This window comes from Magallana gigas, chromosome 9, assembly GCF_963853765.1.
Source record: "Magallana gigas chromosome 9, xbMagGiga1.1, whole genome shotgun sequence".
Classification (NCBI taxonomy): domain Eukaryota; kingdom Metazoa; phylum Mollusca; class Bivalvia; order Ostreida; family Ostreidae; genus Magallana; species Magallana gigas.
Window position 1 is genome coordinate 10,594,835 of NC_088861.1, and position 17,019 is coordinate 10,611,853.

Genomic DNA, 17,019 nt, shown 5'->3' on the forward strand with positions numbered 1-17,019 from the left:
ACCAAGAATTTCCGTTTTCAACACATTTATTATCAAATTATCATTATTTCTAATAATTTTATTCGTACCTAATTTCCGATGATAAACAAACCACTCTTTTCTTCAAACACAATATTAGGTTTTTTTTTTAGCTTTTACCATGCCTTCGCATAATCTTTATTATAAGAACTAAAAAAAATTACTGAAACACATTTTGACCAAAAGGCTCCATAGAAAAATAACAACAAACCAGTTACTCCAAAACACACATCTTCTGTAGCTTTAAGCTCGTTTTTATCAATCAAAACCGCCCATATTAGGACAAAAAAGTGTCTGTGGTTGACACAATGAGACAAATGATCTCCACTTTGGATTGGTATAATTACGGAAATTCTCTAAATCATCTTCAGCTGTTGCAAGGACATGACGAAGAGCACTTCTTATCCACACCGCTACAAAAAAAATGAAAAGAATTTAATAGATAGACTGGATTTAAATGTCTTTTTTAACATATGAATAAAATAATTATAAAATATGAAAATTATTGAATATCTGGGGGGTTTTTTTATGGCAAAGTGCTTTTTTTTCTTCTGAATTTTATGGTAACTCCCCCCCCCCCCCCCCACCCAAAAAAAAGAAAAAAATAAACAACCTCTCCCCATCCCCATCCCCTATAAAAAAGTAGCAAAAAACTCCCCAAACAAAATAAGTATTTGATATGCAATGGGAAAATTTGAAAATCTCCAAAAAATCTTCAAAATAATATGTAACCTATTGTGTATTCAAAACTTGCATCCTTGGGAAGAAAAAAGAGGCCAGTTACCGGTATATCCTACTAGTTCTTATAATATCTTATCCCTGTCGCTTACTTGCACTTGGCGTAGCACTCGTTCCTGTAAGTCGACCCGTCCGATCCGCAGACTGGTTCGTAGTCCAGAGTGAGACACTTGCTACACCCGGACTGTGAGTAAGCCAGCATGAAGGCCGGGACAAACATGTCGTTGTTGTTGCTGGGTGCTTGGTTACATGGACAGACTCCCTCACATGCCTGTACTACTCCCCTACGAAACGAAAAATTGTCAGATAATTATCTTTTTTTTTACATGTATTTGTAGACGAGAGAGAGAATCGCGGAGTATAGGGAATTCATTTATTAGTTATCTATAGCAGCCAAAGTAATCCTTTGGATTACGAACCTGTTTATTGTTTGCACATATATATTTGAAAAACAAATGCATTCTAATCAGGTTTAATGATCCGAAAAAAGTTGAATTTAATACTGGACACATTTATGAGTACACAAACAATTGATCATGAATAAAAAACAACAACACCCAACCCCCCAAAACTCAAAACAAAACAACTTACTCGCAAGCAAGTAGACATGGATTATCATACACCTGCCCATCCACTCCGCAGACTGGACTATACACATTTCCTGGACAAGAGCAAAATGGCGCCTCGGTGGCGGATGGATATTGTTCCGTCGGTGTAATAAGTCCTGTAAACATGGCGGCTTCAGTTGATGGAATAACTGGGCACGGGCATTCGCCGTCACATTCTTTGAGAACAGATCCGCTAAAAAATGTGAGTGATGTCGAAAACAATGTTATAAAAAAATGGTTACTCTTACTACATGTCTGATCTGCATTTTGCATTCAGGAAGTTGATCTCTATCTTGTTCTAAAAATGTGAATTCGTTTTGGAAAAAAATTCTAAATTTAATTTTAACATTAAATTAAATATTGTGATCAGAACTTTTAAGTAAACCATATATAAAAGTGTACAAAAATAAAAAAGAAGAAAATAGTCAGAAGAAAAGAGACGATTTCAATCTACATCGAAAAGAGTATCTTCGCTCGTTAACCAAGGGTTTCCGGTCCAATCCGCTGTCCATATGGGGAGCGGAGTGGACCGAAAACCCTTGGCTAGCGAAGCTTGTAAAAGAGACGCAATATTCTTTCTCTGATTCATACTCCAACGTAGGAAGAGGAATTTGAAAGTTCTTACCGGCAGTCTCTCTCGCAGTCACTGTAGTACGTCATTCCATTGACGCCACACACGGGAACATATACAAGGGGGCACATTGGACACTCGTCCCTCACAGTGGGGGGAGCTCCGTTCACCAATGGGAATTCCGTCGGTGTGTAAGAAGAAAAGGCCTCATCTGAATGGTTGGAATGAAAATTAGACATTTAATATTTTTTTCATTTTGATGCATTAAAAAACAATTCTTGTTCTTTTTATTAAAGAGGCAGAATGGTCAACAAATTCACCACCAAAATCTGCAAAAATTTCAAGATATGATTATTTTAGTTATCGAAAATTCAACATTTTTCCTTTGTTTTATAAAGAGTTCTCATTCTAAAGGAGATCAATACAGTCTAAAAATGGAGACGAACATCGAGGCCTCTTAAAAGATATGTATGTATATGTGTGTCTTTGTATTACTACTTACTTCCACTGGAACTGGAACCGGAAGTGACGCAAGGACAGTCGCCGTCACAGTCTTTGTAAACAGGACTGCAACATATATTGTTACATTTAGAAATATCCATACAAAACTAGAGAACATGGCAAATGTTCGTGTTCAAAAACATCTTATTCTTAATTTTGCAAAGAACTTTTAGATACGCTTTTGTTATTAAAAATATAAACTCATTGTTAAAAGTTCTGAAATTTATAGGCAGCCAATATACGATAGAACTTTAGATATCTATATAGAAACAGGCAACAAAAGACAAAACAGAATATCAATATAGGAGACACCGTCTCCCAGACAAGCTGACATATTCGTGACAAACAATCCGCTATTAATTATGATGATTCTAACCTGCTGGACCGTGTCAGAGATAACTCATTTCTGATTCTAATTATGGATAATTACGATAAAGCTTGTCGACAGAGAGAATCATTAGCATTATAAAACAGATATACCCATTTAATGTATTCTGGTATTTATCTTTTATTGTTTTGTTACGGGTTTTTTTTTCGGGCGGGAGGGAGGGGGGGGGGGGTAGGGTTACATATAATTTATACGTGCTTGTCAAAAGTATTCGCATAGCTTTGCATTATATATATATATATATATATATATATATATATATATATATATATATATATATATATATATATATATATATATATATATATATATATATATATATATATATATATATATATATATATACATATGTATATATCTGTCTTACATGTATATAAAGTTTACGTGGTTTAAAATAGTAATTTTTTAATTGTTTAATAAAAATTAAAAAAGTACTTTAAAATTTTTTTAGTAATAATTTAGAAACGCAATTTTCCATCGATGATTAGCGGGTATTGAATTATTAATCAAATATAGAAAGCTCAATTTTATAATAGTAATCTGAGTCTTGAAGAGGTTGTTGTTATCTTAAGTGCACGTAAAAAATAACATGCTTCAAATCTTCTTTGGAATAATAATCAGTACACTCTCCCTCTCAGTAAATCAGTAAATCTCGCTCTAGCGCGATCGATATGATGACATTTACGACGGTTTCGGCGCGTGCCTCTAAATGAAGGTTTTACGGCAATTTGTGATGAGCCATTGTTCATTGCTTATATGGGTCTGAGATGGATATAATCCTCATATCGACGCTTTGTTATATAGCACATCATGTTGGTCTGGAATTTTTGTGTGATAAATCTTTCTTGCAAAACGTATGCAGATGATAAATAACGAATTTTGTGTTTATACATAGCAAAGTACGGTCTTTTGATGATGATTAATAACTGCCTAATACAAGACTCAATATTTAAAAATGTGTATATTATAAATATTGGATAAGTTCTAAAATCCAAAAATAAAACATAATATATGTGAATATGTTTTAAAAGACGAAAATCATCAAATTTCACGGACGGAAATCACTGTAGATGATTTTCCATTGTTGGTATAGTTTGATAAGATTACATGTTGAGGTAATCTTGAAGGAGGTCTTCGGCCTATCTAAAGAATTTTCAATCCTCATGTTATAAATGTATTCACCTTTCAGCAGAAAAGGGGCATGGTCACGATTTTGGTCAAATTTTATTTTTATGTTTTTATTATTTACAATGTTTTAGAAATGCATTTCTAATGATCAAATTAAATTTGAGAGTCATTAGTAGAGTTATAAGCAAGATACAGGGCTCACAATTCTTTGTCATGTAAACAAGGCTCGTGCCCTGTTTTTGTTTACATAGGTTCCATATACCAGTAAAAAATATCTGTGCAGCTTATTTGTCTATCTTTTTATTTATTTTAAGCATAGATATACAGTTCCTAACGTTTAACACATTCATTTTAGGTTTAAAACTGAAATTTTTACTTCAAGGTTCAAAATGTAAACAAACGCTTTGTTTACATAGTGAATAATTTCAAGCTCTGTAACTCGCTTATAACTCAACAAATGAGACTCAAATTTCGGTTGCCTATTAAAAATGCCTTTCTGAAGCATTGTAAATATTAAAATCGGAAAAATAATTTTTGACCAAAATCGTGACAATGCCCCTTTAAGCTTGTTACATGTAGTTGTTTTCTATACAAATACTTACGATAAAATATCACACTCGTTGCTATAAGTAATTCCATCAGACCCACAGAAAGTTCCCTGTCTGCAAGCTGAGCTGCTTTTCTCTGATCCAGAAGTTGCTAATTTTTGTGCTGAATTCATGCTAACACTGTTGCCCTTGCCGACATCATTTCCGGGTCCTGAATCAAGGCGTCTTGCGCTGTTGCCTCTGCCCACATCATTGCCAGGTCCTGAATCAAGGCGCCTTGCGCTGTTGCCTCTGCCCACATCATTGCCGGGTCCTGAGTCAAGGCGTCTTGCACTGTTGCCTTTGCCCACATCATTGCCGGGTCCTGAGTCAAGGCGTCTTGCACTGTTGCCTTTGCCCACATCATTGCCGGGCCCTGAGTCAAGGCGTCTTGCGCTGTTGCCTCTGCCCATATCATTGCCAGGTCCTGAATCAAGGCGTCTTGCACTGTTGCCTTTGCCCACATCATTGCCGGGTCCTGAATCAAGGCGCCTTGCACTGTTGCCTTTGCCCACATCATTGCCGGGTCCTGAGTCAAGGCGTATTGCACTGTTGCCTCTGCCCACATCATTGCCAGGTCCTGAATCAAGGCGTCTTGCACTGTTGCCTTTGCCCACATCATTGCCGGGTCCTGAGTCAAGGCGTTTTGCGCTGTTGCCTCTGCCAACATCATTGCCAGGTCCTGAATCAAGGCGTTTTGCGCTGTTGCCTCTGCCAACATCATTTCCAGGTCCTGAATCAAGGCGTTTTGCGCTGTTGCCTCTGCCAACATCATTGCCGGGTCCTGAATCAAGGCGTCTTGCACTGTTTCCTCTGCCCACGTCATTTCCAGGTCCTGAGTCAAGACGTCTTGCGCTGTTGCCTCTGCCCACATCATTTCCAGGTCCTGAATCAAGGCGTCTTGCACTGTTGCCTCTGCCTACATCATTGCCGGGTCCTGAATCAAGGCGTTTTGCGCTGTTGCCTCTGCCAACATCATTGCCAGGTCCTGAATCAAGGCGTTTTGCGCTGTTGCCTCTGCCAACATCATTGCCGGGTCCTGAATCAAGGCGTCTTGCACTGTTTCCTCTGCCAACATCATTTCCAGGTCCAGAGTCAAGACGTCTTGCGCTGTTGCCTCCGCCAACATCATTGCCAGGTCCTGAATCAAGGCGTCTTGCACTGTTGCCTTTGCCCACATCATTGCCGGGTCCTGAATCAAGGCGTTTTGCGCTGTTGCCTCTGCCCACATCATTTCCAGGTCCTGAGTCAAGGCGTCTTGCGCTGTTGCCTCTGCCCACATCATTGCCGGGACCTGAGTCAAGGCGTCTTGCACCGTTGCCTCTGCCTACATCATTGCCGGGTCCTGAGTCAAGGTGTCTTGCGTTGTTGCCTCTGCCTACATCATTGCCGGGTCCTGAATCAAGGCGTCTTGCGCTGTTGCCTCTGTCCACATCATTTCCGGGTCCTGAGTCAAGGCGTCTTGCACTGTTGCCTCTGCCCACATCATTTCCAGGTCCTGAATCAAGGCGCCTTGCACTGTTGCCTCTGCCCACATCATTGCCGGGTCCCGAGTCTAGGCGTCTTGCACTGTTGCCTCTGCCTACATCATTGCCGGGTCCCGAGTCAAGGCGTCTTGCACTGTTGCCTCTGCCTATATCATTGCTGGGTCCTGAGTCAAGGCGTCTTGCACTGTTGCCTCTGCCTATATCATTGCTGGGTCCTGAGTCAAGGCGTTTTGCGCTGTTGCCTTTACCCACATCATTGCCGGGTCCTGAATCAAGGCGTCTTGCGCTGTTGCCTCTGCCAACATCATTTCCAGGTCCTGAGTCAAGGCGTCTTGCACTGTTGCCTCTGCCCACATCATTTCCAGGTCCTGAGTCAAGGCGTCTTGCAGTGTTGCCTCTGCCCACATCATTTCCAGGTCCTGAATCAAGGCGTCTTGCACTGTTGCCTCTGCCCACACCATTGCCGGGTCCTGAGTCTAGGCGTCTTGCACTGTTTCCTCTGCCCACATCATTTCCAGGTCCTGAATCAAAGCGTCTTGCGCTGTTGCCTCTGCCCACATCATTGCCGGGTCCTGAGTCAAGGCGTCTTGCGCTGTTGCCTCTGCCCACATCATTGCCGGGTCCTGAGTCAAGGCGCCTTGCACTGTTGCCTCTGCCCACATCATTGCCGGGTCCTGAGTCAAGGCGTCTTGCGCTGTTGCCTCTGCCCACATCATTGCCGGGTCCTGAGTCCAGGCGTCTTGCACTGTTGCCTCTGCCAACATCATTACCGGGTCCTGAGTCAAGGCGTCTTGCACTGTTGCCTCTGCCAACATCATTGCCGGGTCCTGAGTCAAGGCGTCTTGCACTATTGCCTCTGCCTACATCATTGCCGGGTCCTGAGTCGAGGCTTCTTAGGCTGTTGCCTCTGCCTATTGTATTAGGACGATTTGCACTGTTGCCTCTACCTACGTCATTTCCTGGTCCAGAATCCAACCCCTTAGTTAGGTATATTCTGTTCACATCATTACCGGGTCCCGAATCAAGACCTTTAGATTTAAAATTTCTTTTTGAATTCTTATTTCGTTTTCCAACCAAAACTGCTTTTGCTGAAGATACGGTTTCAGACGTTTGCACTTTGTAGGCTAGTTTCATTACACTATTTCCTCTTCCAATGTCATTTCCTGGTCCATTGTCCAGGCGCCTTGCGCTGTTGCCTCTACCTACATCGTTGCCGGGTCCAGAATCGTACCGGCCTTTGCTGTTTCCTCGACCAACATCATTGCCTGGTCCGGAATCAAAACGCATGCCACTGTTTCCTTTTCCTACGTCATTTCCTGGTCCAGAATCGTACCGGCCTTGGCTATTTCCTCGACCAACATCATTGCCTGGTCCTGAATCAAAACGCATGGCACTGTTTCCTCGACCAACATCATTGCCTGGTCCGGAGTCAAAACGCATGGCACTGTTTCCTTGACCAACATCATTGCCTGGTCCTGAATCAAAACGCATGGCACTGTTTCCTCGACCAACATCATTGCCTGGTCCTAATTCAAATCGCATGGCACTGTTTCCTCTTCCAACATCATTTCCTGGTCCAGAATCGTACTGGGCCTGACTATTTCCTCGACCAACATCATTGCCTGGTCCGGAATCGTACCGGTTTAGGCTATTTCCTTTTCCAACATCATTGCCTGGTCCGGAGTCAAAACGCATGGCACTGTTTCCTCGACCAACATCATTGCCTGGTCCGGAGTCAAAACGCATGGCACTGTTTCCTTGACCAACATCATTGCCTGGTCCTGAATCAAAACGCATGGCACTGTTTCCTCGACCAACATCATTGCCTGGACCTGAATCAAAACGCATGGCACTGTTTCCTCTTCCAACATCATTTCCTGGTCCAGAATCGTACCGGGCCTGACTATTTCCTCGACCAACATCATTGCCTGGTCCGGAATCGTACCGGTTTAGGCTATTTCCTCGACCAACATCATTTCCTGGTCCTGAATCAAAACGCATGGCACTGTTTCCTCGACCAACATCATTGCCTGGACCTGAATCAAAACGCATGGCACTGTTTCCTCTACCTACATCGTTGCCTGGACCTGAATCAAAACGCATGGCACTGTTTCCTCTTCCAACGTCATTTCCAGGTCCAGAATCATACTGCATGGCAATATTTCCTTTTCCAACATCATTGCCTGGTCCGGAATCAAATGTATTTTTGCTTCTTGAGTTTACTGCAGAAGGCATTTCTATGAAATTTGTTTTTTTATTTGATCCGAATTGTGAAACGGACTTAAAGGATAACCGTTTATATGTAACAGAGCTATCAGGGTTATCTTTATAAACCAGATTTGAACCGACCAAAGTTGAAGGTTTCCCTGTATTGACATTTGATCCTGCTGATTGACCAGAATTGCCGTAGACTAATGTTTCAAGATTCGAAACACCATTTGAAGAAGCGCTTGGTTCGGAATTCATGTTGTATGACTGGTCTGTATTTTTAGATTGTAATGTTGAACCAGATGTTCCCGCGGATGTATAAGAAGAGCTTTTGTAGTTTTGATTACCAGATGTTCCTGTGGAGGTATAGGAGGAACTCTGTTTGCCATTTCCTGGCTGTTGGTCATAAGAGGAATATTTTGTTTTCTGATTTCCGTTGTTACTAGAACTTGAAACGATAGTTACTGCTGAATTGCTATCTTTTTCACCCTTAGGATTGCCTTCAGTGTCTAACTGCGAGTATTGGACACTGTAGTGGGGTCTAATTGGTTTTGATGCTTTCTTTGATTTTAAAGCCCCGCTCTTAGAACTTGTTGACTTTGGGCTTGTTTCAGGTGTTTCTGGTGTATCTTTCTCTGCTGGTTTGACTGTTTTTGCTGATGTTTTTGGCACAGCAGATTTACCTTTAAACGATGAAGAATAGCCTGTTGATTTTCCTCCACTGGTATAGCCAAAGGATGTTGAAGACGACATTGAACTTTTGCTCCTAATAAGACCAAGGGTCTTTGAGTCTGGTGAATCTTTTTCAAATGTTTTGACTGTCTTTGAAGATGATTTTGGTAAAGCGTTGCTGGTTATTGAAGACATAAAACTTTTGTTTTTCATTAAACGAAGATTTTTTGAGTCCGCTGAATCTTTTTCTGCTGGTTTGGCGATTTTGGCAGACGTTTGTGGTGCATTATTGCTAGTTGGCGTTATTGAATCTGGTGAATCTTTTTCTGCTGGTTTGACTGTTTTTGCAGATGTTTGTGATACAGTGTCGCTAGTTAAGGAAAATTTGCCTCTCGTGCCTGATGATTTTACTCCTTGATTAGAAGTGAGGGAGGACGAAGAAGAAATAGAACTTCTACTCTTGATAAGACCAAGAGCTTTCAAGAATGATTTCCGTTGTTGAGGAGTCATTTTACTAGTATCTGGACCTTTGTATTTTATGTTAGATTTTTGTATTGGAAGCATCGTACCACCGCTCTTTGAACTCTGTACTGTTCCTGAGACCGAAGAGGATGAGCTGGAAATCCGTTTTCCGCTGTTGATACCGTTAATGTTTTGTAACATTTGACGCATTTGCATATTGCTTATTTTGGGTACATTTTTTCCAATTAATGGACTTCCTTGTGGGACAATGACTTTTTTCGTTAGAGTTTGTTGACGTTGTAATACAACTACAGGCTTTTTATCATTGTCAGATGATTTACTTTTAAGGTTTTGGTATGAATTTGCTGATTTTTTCTTTGACAGTTGTGCTTTGAACTGTTCAAGCTTTGTTCGTAGATTTTGGAACGCCGATGATATTTGTCCAGAATTTCCTGACATTTTGGAGGCCAAAGCTTGTTTTGTTTTCTTTCCATCTTTTTCATCTGGTCCAGAAAATGTTGTTACTATCGATCGTGAGGATGATGAAGATGTAGATGCTGTGTTAGCTTTGTAAGAAGTCTTCGATGATTTAGGTAAACCTTGATTTGTTTTAACGACTGTTTTCTTGCCATCTTTCTCATCCGGTCCAGAAAACCGCCGTGGAATTGCCTGTGTCAAAGGAGAACCTTGTACTGTTGCAGATTTCAAGTTGGAAACATTGCTATTTGCTATAGACTTAGGTCCTGATTTTCTTCCATCTTTTTCGTCCGGTCCTGAAAACTTTGTGATAGAACTTTTCCCGGAGGACACAGCGTTTGAACTCATAGATGACGAAGACTGTGTCATTGATGAGAAACTGCTTCCAGTACGCGAAACATTGCTATTTGCTATAGACTTAGGTCCTGATTTTCTTCCATCTTTTTCATCCGGTCCTGAAAACTTTGTGATAGAACTTTTTCCGAAAGACACACCGTTTGAACTCATAGATGACGAAGACATGGATGAGAAACTACTGCTTGTACGTTTGGCTCCATTTTTTTCGTCAGGTCCAGAAGCAACAGAAACCATTTTGTAAGATGTAACCTTAACGCCAGGGCCTCTTCCGGGCATTTGTTCGTCGTAGGATGAGGCTATTGATATTTTTGATCCGCCTCCTTGTTTTGTGTTACTTGACCTCATAGAAACTGGCATTGGTGGTCCCCTTGGTGGTCCCTTTGGTGGTCGTTCTTCGTCTAATGTTTTTGCCTTTGTTGATGTAGACAATTTTGTTAAACCACTTTTTGAACTGGACTTGGAAGATTGGTCCTTTGTTATTAATCCTATTGATTTCATTAATTTGGCTAGTCTACTCTGAACCACATTTGGAGACACATTCCGAGACGGCGAGGGTAGAGCTTTACCGTTAGAGAAAGACCATATACCGGCCGGTGTTTTGGCGGCGAAAGACCCAGTTTTGGGAGGATTCTTTTCATCCAGCTTAGTTCCGACATTTATTTTCTTGTTTCCATCGGTTATCCGGATTGGAGATTTTGGTCCATTTTCCGGGGCAGATCCCGGAAGTGCTTGCACTCCAATCCCTACAAGCAGTTAAATAGCTTTTATTCACTCAGAACAAAAAGTAAATAATTAATCCTCATGCATATAACAAATGAAGAAGTAAACAAATGATCAATACCAGGACACGAATAAAATAATAATACATTTTTAAAGTTTTAATTATTGGAGTTTACTGGGATGATATAAATATGGGAGACATCTTTTGATTTTCGTTTTGATCCGCAGTTGCAGCTCTCTCTCTCTCTCTCTCTCTCTCTCTCTCTCTCTCTCTCTCTCTCTCTCTCTCTCTCTCTCTCTCTCTCTCTCCTCTTTGTATGCTGTCAATTCTCATATTTGATTCTTTACGCTAGTATTTAATCAATTAGTACTTAACAAGAGTAGGAAGCATTCATAAACTTCAGTATTATAATTTCAATTTAGTCAATTTTATAAATGTACTTGGATATTAAAATGACAAAAACTTTAGAATAGCAAACGCTCTTCTCTGAAAACAACGTGCGACTTCTTGGATTGTAATTACTAAACATAGCTATTGTTCCCATTTCTGTGTACACACAAACATGTGTTTAACATATCTTAATTTGTAATGCATGTTTACAGATAATTGGCGTTTGGGATCGAGTGTCAACGAAGGCCGGCTATTAGAAAGGTTTATTCATAGCCTCGAGACAATGCTTGTTATTAGTATTTTGTTAGTTTTTTCGTCAATTATCTATTTCTATAAAAATGACTTCATATTAATATAAATCGCATAGGCAGCAATTTAACATTAAATGAGTAGCTACAACATATGCATGTGACTGATAAAATGCATGTACGCATTAGGAAACATACTAATTTATTGTAAATTTTAATTTAATCTATCTTTTTTCGTGAGTGATTATGAGTAAAAATGCTGCAGTAACTAGATAAATGTACAATATAGATACTAGTACATTTATCAAGAATCATTGTCATTTTAAATAAAAAAATCAATTATCAACTAAGCGTTAATATTTCGACATAAAGAATGATAACAAATTCATCACTTTAATTATAGTTATTCAACACTAAATAAATATATTTATTCTCCATTTGCTTTAAGCGATAAAAAGAAACATCAAAGTTATGCATTAGCACAATGAAATCTTACCAATAACTGCTATATGGTAAAATATCAATTTAATCCAATTCATGGCGCTTCCGGTGATAAATTGTCAATCATTTATTATTTCACAGAAAAGATTTTGATATATTTTTAAATAGTCCTCTTCATACAAAATCAGCATAGGTTAAAAAAATCTTCACCCAGCGGCCACTCCGTCCTTACCCCTCACGACAGCTAGCCAGACTGACCAAAGGAACACGGCCAAGAAAAAAAAATGCGACCGGTTCCGCAGAAAACAGGATGTGTTCATAAAAGAGGTAAAATACCATTAAGTGTCATGCATATGTAGGTAGTTACTTAATGTTCCTCACTAGACCGTACAAAGTGGGAGAGTGAAAGCAAAGAAAGGGGAAGAAATGGAGGCTAAAAATGGCCTATTGACGGGTCGCATCAAGAAGTGACATGTCAATGGGAAATGAATGTATTTGTAGTTTTTATTGAGAGATATTGCCCGTTCACACGAATTATGGTTAATTTGCTCGGGATTACATCAAAACTTTAGGAACACAAAGTCAGTCAGAATGTGATTTTTTGGTACACTTTTTGCATTATAAAAGGAGGGAGTTTTTTAATAACGGAAACACAATTGAAAAAAGAATTCGAAGTCTGAGATATGCGCTTAAATTTCTATCTAAATTAATATCCATACATTTACACGTACGTATACGTAAATTTATGAATATATATAAAAATTGATCATATTCTTGAAAATAATAAAAGTTCATAAATAAATTTCAACAACCTCACTACTTGTTATTGAATGATTAAAAATAGTTTTGTACTTTGATATCTCGTTGATTTTTTTTTCTCGAGTAAAAATTTGAAAATCGATTTCTTAAACACATTTTTTTCATTGCCCGTTTATTATTGATATTGAGTGATTAATAAATAATATTTTTAAGAAAATGTTTTTAAATTAATCTTATCAGAATCTGTCTGAAAGGACAAATATCATCTTTATTGGAACCGATCGATCTCCGTTCAAATCACGATGATCTTCATAAGGTCTGAAATTTACGACTGTGGTCCGCCAATCGGAAGGGTTTTATTACAAGAAAAGACAACTCGGTGGCATCTCCCAACCACATGGATAGCACGGCGAGTATCTGAAGGACAATGCAATAGATTGTCTATATTGACCCGTAGAAAGGATGAATCTGCTGATAGCAAACAAGATGGATCTATAATTATAACACTTGCGGTTACTTTGTTGGTCGCACGCCGCAAAAAGGGCGCGGCTCTTATTATGTGAGAAAGAAAGTGCGTTTTATTATGTTAAGAAAGGACGTGTATGGCATATTTTGGATTTTCTGCAGTGTTATGAAAATGTGCACCTGTTGTATGAACGTTATATAAATACTAAATGCATGTCTTTAAACCTTATTTGGGTAATTTTGTTAACCAAAAACCAAGCACCACGGAGACCGAGCCATTAGTAGAAGGGGTATCAGACCTATATAATGAAAATAAAACACATTATAGATCCATGTATAAACGTATTCATCTCATAGTTATTCATTTGGTTTTATTAGAGGTTGTAGACCAATTGGTTATCCCATTTAGCAAATTACAAGAAATGCCGGTGAAAATTTGTAATACGTTACATGTAGCAACAGAGAGAGAGAGAGAGAGAGAGAGAGAGAGTTAGTTACAAAAATTAACCTTCATCATCATCATCAAGTTATTTCTTTTATTTTACTTTATTTAGCATATTACATTTAACTATTAGATATGTAGAACCTAAATATTACTTATCTTGCACATGTACCAGTGTACACAATCTTGAAAATCAAAGGAATAAAATCATCTTGTTTTGTTGTAACATATCTCCATAAAAGTCCCAATAAATCAACAAATGAGAGTCTCGATCCTTTAATTATCATGTTTTTTCCTCTTCTTACGTTTCATTACAATAACGTCTTATATTGTCTGAGTTTAACCATATTTCCTTTAAAAGACAAATCCATTTATATGCACACTAATACCCCCCCCCCCAAAAAAAAAAAACCCAAACAAAAGAAAAAAAACAACTACAAAACACAAACCCAAAACAATGTATATATGCAGTTTGAAGTGAAAATAGGGCAATGAGCTTTTGTTCTGAAGCCCATTTTAATATTTTGAGATTTAAAGAAAATTATTTGATTACCTGTTTACCTTAATGTATGTGCTGTATTGCATACACTTAACTCTGTGTAATTGTGAATCGTTATGAACCGAACTGTTCCTTTAAATCAATAGATTTAACCATACTTTAAAAAAAAATAATTTCATTCTAAATGTTTGTTTATAGATCATTTCTGGTAGATTAATGCAGTATAATTTAGTCAATATGTCATAGTATTTTAAAAGTTTTTGAGGGTATACATTATTTTCAATGAAACAAATGTTAATAATTCAAAATTAACACATTCTAGTTATCCCTTCAATTGTCATTGGTTCAAGCACTAATTCGATGATCACGTGGCGTATAAGATCCAAAAAACATGGAATTATGGGAGGTATTTACAATTTGCACGTTTTCCTTCTGATGTGATGATAAACACTTACCGTGTCACCTCCGAGTAAGTAATCAAAGTTCAGGACAGTTTCAGATGTAAATAGACCTGTACTGGATTTGGTTGTAAGGTCGAAGGTTCAAATCGTCTTGGCTGCAAAAACGCTTGCTTGATGCCGATCCAGCAAGTCATTGTTGATGTATTTATAGCCTAAAACGCAAATTGTTTCGGAAAATGGGAGACATGTAATCAGCCTAAATAAACGGTGACCATATTTGATCTTGGGAACTGTCAAACTGACTTCAAGACCTTGCATTGTATTTACCATCTGTGTAAATTAATCTTCCCATTGCAACTGTCAACTGTTGAAAAAATCTCTAATATCATCAAAATGTTGCTGTTGATATTTAAATATTATCGAAGCAATAACGTATTAATTTCAATTAAATAGTCATTATGCAAGTGTTTTGTAAAAGTTTTCAGGGGGGGGGGGTGGGGTTCAGAGAATAGTGGACAATCCAATATACATGAATCAGAATTTGGAATAACGTGGAGTAATTTTTTTTTTGATTTGTTTTCGAGAAACCATTTTCAATCAAACCGACATCGTCGGACACCCACGGCCGGTCTCGCTTCTCTTATCGAGACCGACCGTGCGTTTCCGGCGATGTCCGACAAATACCACCATGCAGTGGGAAATTGTCTCACGAAAGGATGAGCGAGCTTAAAGATATTATATAATAAAAAAAAAAAACTTGTTCCATAAAAATAAACAATTGTTGGTTCAAATGGGAAAAAACTTATACAAAGACTCTAATATTTTTTATGTACATGTACGAGACATTTTTATTGTTTTCTTATCTTGTTTCTCGTCACCGTCATACACAAGCAATGTTATCTTTTGTTAGGGATACAATCACACACACACGAATCCGGAAATTATTGTATGAATCAATCATTTCTTAATTTTATTAATTATTCATTGGTTTTTTTTCTTCTATTTCAGGGGTGAGAGACCGAAAATAGATTGATCCAATTATGTTCGTAACAATAACTAAAACTTAGTGAAACGAAGGTAAACACTTAATTTTTTATGAAGAGAATTGGAATCAAAGTACTGAAGTACTGACGGGAGTTGATTTTATGGATTATCATTTATTTTAAAATCAATTAGTCTTGCATGGCAATTAGTTTCTAGTTTGTATTTGAATACACACTTTTTATAAAATGAATTTTTCGACTTTTCCGACAAGAATTTCGAGAAACCCCATATGAATCATGTTGTGTAATATTTAAAGATAGATTTCAACTACTAGTATGTATTAGTTATCAAAACAATTCTAAAAGTTGTATGGATCCAAGCACTATTGATATCGAACTCTAGTCTCATTTAACTAGACGCTCGACTGTCTTCGTAAATATCCGACAAGCAAGAGAGCCCCCTCTCTGCTTGTCGCAGATTTACGGAGACAGCCGAGCGTCTGGTTGAACGAGACTATATTAACTCTGGCGTAGGAATACATGAGACTACAAAAATATCTCATTTGTTCGTAGTATTAAAAATTTGACTATTTTCAAAGTGTTTATAGATAAGTTTCCTTGAAAAACAATGCTTCAGCATACATTACATCGAATTTTTTTTCTATTATTTTCAAGACCGTAGTCTTGTCAGCGGTGATGATTTGTGCTTAGGTCCAAACACTGTTTCACTTTCGGTTTGCCAGAGAAAGTACATATGAGAGTTGATTAAAATCAACTCCCAAAAATTAAATATAAGTTTATGTATACGTATGTAATGCACACAATATGATTTAAAAATTGAAATGACTGTAAAGTGCACTGCTTAGACACACACAAAAACTTCTCAAGATATACCGGTAGTTTTTTGGTTCAACTATTTATTCACATCAACAGACATGGGCAAAAATAGTTAATATGTTCTGACATGTAAATGTACACTCCTGAGTAACTAACATTCATAACTCTTTGTGAACATTGCGATTTCTATTAACTTTCAAACGGATATTTTTAAGTACTTATACATTCGTGTAACTAGCTTCTCCTCGGCATATAATCCATACATGAATAGTAGATTTAATCTTATAAAATGACGTATCATTGCACACCCATCAAGGCAAAGTTGTAAAGGCATTTACATGTATCATAAAAATATTCGCATAATTATGAACATGCTACGATTTTACTATATTTTAATACACTCACGCTGTGTCAATTTTTCGTACAAAAACACAATCATTTTAACATCTATATACATGTATAAAAATATATGTGTGCATGATATTTGACATGTAAAATAATCGTACCTTATAAAACCCTTGTTAAACGAAGGATAGCTTTACAGTATGCATATAAAATTCGGTAATATAAAATAACATTCTAAACTACGTTCCATTCATTAAGAATGAGTATTATAACAAATTCCAAAAAA

At 37.9% G+C, this 17,019-nt stretch overlaps 1 protein-coding gene across 1 annotated transcript; it reads right to left on the minus strand.

Annotated features, from left to right (window-relative positions):
• Nucleotides 1–4: 4 nt before the first annotated feature.
• Nucleotides 5–12,363, minus strand: LOC105324696 (hornerin). Its single transcript, XM_066070611.1, has 8 exons — nt 12,058–12,363; nt 7,496–10,945; nt 4,555–7,291; nt 2,438–2,502; nt 1,990–2,146; nt 1,348–1,557; nt 849–1,040; nt 5–431 (listed from the first exon to the last, which is right to left on the minus strand). Exons 1-8 carry the CDS (start codon nt 12,098–12,100, stop codon nt 386–388), a joined length of 6,900 nt encoding a protein of 2,299 aa, XP_065926683.1. The 5' UTR covers nt 12,101–12,363; the 3' UTR covers nt 5–385.
• Nucleotides 12,364–17,019: the final 4,656 nt, after the last annotated feature.

Bases quoted from the DNA above. Each gene is read 5' to 3' on its own strand.
- LOC105324696 (XM_066070611.1), bottom strand. From the start codon at position 12,100: ATGAATTGGATTAAATTGATATTTTACCATATAGCAGTTATTG. The intron at 10,946-12,057 runs GTAAGATTTCAT...AACTGCTTGTAG, and splicing joins TTACCATATAGCAGTTATTG to GGATTGGAGTGCAAGCACTT. The intron at 1,041-1,347 runs GTAAGTTGTTTT...TTCGTTTCGTAG, and splicing joins CCATGTCTACTTGCTTGCGA to GGGAGTAGTACAGGCATGTG.